The sequence below is a fragment of the Myotis lucifugus genome, unplaced genomic scaffold (genome assembly GCF_000147115.1).
Source record: "Myotis lucifugus unplaced genomic scaffold, Myoluc2.0 scaffold_241, whole genome shotgun sequence".
Taxonomy (NCBI): Eukaryota; Metazoa; Chordata; class Mammalia; order Chiroptera; family Vespertilionidae; genus Myotis; species Myotis lucifugus.
In genome coordinates this window covers 114248-114740 of record NW_005871289.1, presented here as the reverse complement: position 1 = coordinate 114740, position 493 = coordinate 114248, and the positions used below count along the sequence as shown (strand labels likewise).

The following is a 493-nucleotide window of genomic DNA, read 5'->3' as shown; positions in this document are numbered from 1 at the left end:
CTTTCGCTCCGCCGGTTCCCCGGCCCCCCAGTTCCCGGCCCCCGGCCCCCGGCAGCACCTGCAGGTTAAGGGGTCCTCCGGCGCAGAGATCCCCGCGCTCTGTCGCCGCTTTCCCGCGCCCGCCGCTACGCATTCAAACCCTCCGTCCTCTGGGCCCGCCCCGGGCGCGCCCCCGCCCCGCCCCGCCCGCCCCCTCCGCCCCCCTCGCCGCTCTCCCCGCCCCCGGTCTCCGCGCGGCCACGCCCCGGACGGCCCCGGCCAGACCCGCAGAGGTTCCCGATCCGAACGGGCCCCGCCCGGAGACCTTCGCCCCCAGGGCCGCTGACCCACACCTCGCCTTATTCCGGGGCTAGGACCTCTCTGGGCCCGGCTGCACCAAACCCTGCCCAGCCAGGGGCCCGCGGCGTTGGAGGGTGCAGTCCCACAGGGGGTCCCCTACCTCCCCCGTGCTGGGGCTACACGCATCCTACACAACTGCCCTCAGGGCTCTCCC

At 76.3% G+C, this 493-nt stretch overlaps 1 protein-coding gene across 1 annotated transcript in view; it reads right to left on the bottom strand.

Moving 5' to 3' along the window:
• Positions 1-133, bottom strand: part of SLC29A1 (solute carrier family 29 member 1 (Augustine blood group)) — a 10304-nt gene extending 10171 nt beyond the window's left edge. The window contains exon 1 of the mRNA XM_023762309.1: positions 59-133. Within this exon, the coding sequence (XP_023618077.1) occupies positions 59-133 (75 nt within the window). The remainder of the gene's footprint in view (positions 1-58) is intronic.
• Positions 134-493: the final 360 nt, after the last annotated feature.